This window comes from Leishmania infantum, chromosome 31, assembly GCF_000002875.2.
Source record: "Leishmania infantum JPCM5 genome chromosome 31".
NCBI classification, from domain to species: Eukaryota; Euglenozoa; class Kinetoplastea; order Trypanosomatida; family Trypanosomatidae; genus Leishmania; species Leishmania infantum.
In genome coordinates this window covers 832,502-835,288 of record NC_009415.2, presented here as the reverse complement: position 1 = coordinate 835,288, position 2,787 = coordinate 832,502, and the positions used below count along the sequence as shown (strand labels likewise).

The following is a 2,787-nucleotide window of genomic DNA, read 5'->3' as shown; positions in this document are numbered from 1 at the left end:
GGTACCTGACGGGGCGGCTGAGCGGGTACAGCGCTGGCGGACCAGCGCGGCATCGTGGAGGAGGTGGTGGACCCCGTGTCGCTGCATTGCGGCATCTTCGACCGCCCGTGTGTACGACGCTGTTGGCGGGCTGCGGGGCGCGCTGTCGGAGCCCGCTGTGAGGGACGCCGTGAGTGTACGCGATGACCACGCGATGGGTGCCGTGGACCGTGGTGGGTGGGCACTGACGCTGCGGATGCAGGAGGCGTACCCTGCGTGGCAGGTGTGGGGCAGTCGCGCTGCTGCGGTGGTGCGCGACGACGTTGCCGGCGTGCGTGCGCTCCCTGCCGTTGTTTCGCTGCAGCGGCCTGTGTTCTCGCTGCTGGACCGGTACGGCCGCACCGCATACAGTGTGGTGACGGAGCTGCAGCGCCGCCGCGTGGGAGTGCCGTGGCGTCTTCGTGGTGAGGACTCGCACCACTCTGCAGAGCGGACTGCTGTGGTGCAGAACTGCCTCCCGCCGGTGATCCGGTACCACACGGACTTCAGCGCTCCCTGTATCGGGCTGAACCGTGAGGCGATGGCGTACATCCGTCCGTTGATGGAGCGCTACGGGATCGGTGTGATGGGGGGCGGGGGGCGCAGCTCATGCCCGAAATCCGGAGACGCGCTCCTTCAGCTTGCATACGGGGGTGTGAGGGATCTGTTCAGCAGCGTGTCGTCCCCGGCGACCCACAGCTTTTTCCGCGATCGCCTGCGCCACCGCGCCCTCCTCGTCTTCCAACACTGGGGTGCGCTACAGTTCTTCCCAGTTCCCAAGCGCCGGTTCCATGAGTGCCCGGAGGTGTACATCGGGCACAGCATGAGCGAGCTGTCCAACATCCAGCAGAAGTGGATAGTGCCGATGCGGACACGTGCCGACGAGATCTGGACGACGGCGGACTTCTTCGCCACCATTTACCGCCGCAACGGTGTGAGCCCCGACAAGATCCGCGTTGTGCCGGAGGCCGTGGATGTGTACGAGTACGACCCGGCCAACTACGCACGGCAGCCCACGATGAGTAGGTGCGCGAGCATATCGTCGTGCGACAACCGCCCGAGCTTGACAGAGGAGGAGCGGCTGCAGCGGTACGTGTTCTTCTCGAGCTTCAAGTGGGAGGACCGCAAGGGGTGGGACGTGCTGCTGAAGGCGTACTGGGCCGCGTTCGGCCCCTCTGCCCCGTCGCAGCTGCGTGAGCGCACGACGCTGGTGATCAAGACACGCCTCACACATCGCTATTCTCCTGAGTTGTCTCGCGATTCGGTCCTACACTTCATTGAGACATGGGGACGCGGCGGTGCGTTGCCGGGGATGACGTCGATGGCTGACTATCCCCACATCATCATTGTCACGGGCGAGGTGAGCGCGGCTGAAGTTGTTCAGATGTACGCGAACGCGGATGCCTTTGTGCACCCGACGAAGGCGGAGGGGTGGGGCCTGCCTGCCGTGGAGGCGATGGCGATGGGGCTGCCGGTGCTTGTCACGGAGTGGGGCGGGCCGCTGCGGTTCATGGAGCGCGACTCTTGCTTCCGCATTCCTGTGGACGGGCTTGAAGAGATCTCGCCAAATTCGCCGTACGGGTACGAGGAGGGCATGAAGATGGCCATCCCGAGTGTGGAGAAGACTGCGGAGCTGATGCGGTACGTCGTGGAGCACCCGGAGCACGCGCGGCGCGTTGGTCGTCGTGCGCGTGAGTACGCTGTGCGTGAGCTGAGCGAGGAGGCTGTTGCGGACCGCATGGACCGTCTGTTTGTGGACTCTGTGATCGGGAGGCAGCGCGGCTGAGTCACGTGCGACTCGTTGGTTTCTCTTGGGTGTGTTGCGGAGTACGTTGAGTTTCTGATGAGGGTCGCACTGCTGTTGCCCTGCCGTCTAGGCTCGGTCTTTGCTCAAGGAGGCTGCGGGCGTGGTGACTTCCTCTGCTATATCGATAGAGTATCACGGCCTGTATGGTTTCGTATGTGTGCTGGTTTGGAGTCTGATGTATCTGCTTTCTATGGCCCCTCCAGACTGGCAGACGTGCTTGGGTGTTTCTCTGTCTGTCCAACGCTGGCGGGCCTTGTGACAATCAGCTGTGGAAGCAGCCTACTATCTTGCCTATCAGCACGTGACGAGTTAATGAGCTAGCGGACACTGGGCCGAGGGATTCATGGGGCCTTGCGCCGGAGATGGCCTGTGTCTGCGAAGCGGCCTTCACTGGATAGCGGGAGCGCAGTGTTGAGCAGGCTACTCGTGGTTGCCGCTGCTGCGTGAAGAGGCGCCGCGGTGGAAAGGGTGAAGTGGTCGGAGACGCGGGGAGCACAGGTCCTTAGAGTGCGCTGCTGGCTTTGGCGTGTCTTGCCGCTTGCTGCTCCCCAAGCTTTTCTACATGCACCCTTACGAATGCGCAGGATGCCGGCTGCCTGAAACCCTACTAGCCGCCATGTGTGATGGATATGGCTTCTGGTACCGCCTGTCACCCTCTTCCCTTGTTTTCTGCTCGTACTCTCCCTGTCACTTGTACCCTTCGGTGCGCGCACGGTGCGCTGGTGGATATCCTCTCACTGTGCGGCTTTTTCGTTTTTCGTAACGGTCTGAGCTCGTCCCTCACACCTCCCATTCACTCCTTCCTCCCGTTGCTTGTTCTTCTTATCGTCACGCGTTAGTGGTCTGAGCACAGGCGCCCATCGCGCTGTCGCATAATCTCGCGTTGGTGGGCTGCTTATGGGTGATTGTTTTATGGTTTTGGGGTCTCTCCCTTCTTCCTTTTCTTTTCTCCACTACTCCTC

At 62.3% G+C, this 2,787-nt stretch overlaps 1 protein-coding gene across 1 annotated transcript; it reads left to right on the top strand.

The window, feature by feature from the left end:
- Positions 1-193: 193 nt before the first annotated feature.
- LINJ_31_1820 (mannosyltransferase-like protein) lies at positions 194-1,804 on the top strand (the record flags this gene model as incomplete). The annotated part of the gene is made up of 1 exon (XM_001467447.1): positions 194-1,804. One exon carries the CDS (start codon positions 194-196, stop codon positions 1,802-1,804), a length of 1,611 nt encoding a protein of 536 aa, XP_001467484.1.
- Positions 1,805-2,787: the final 983 nt, after the last annotated feature.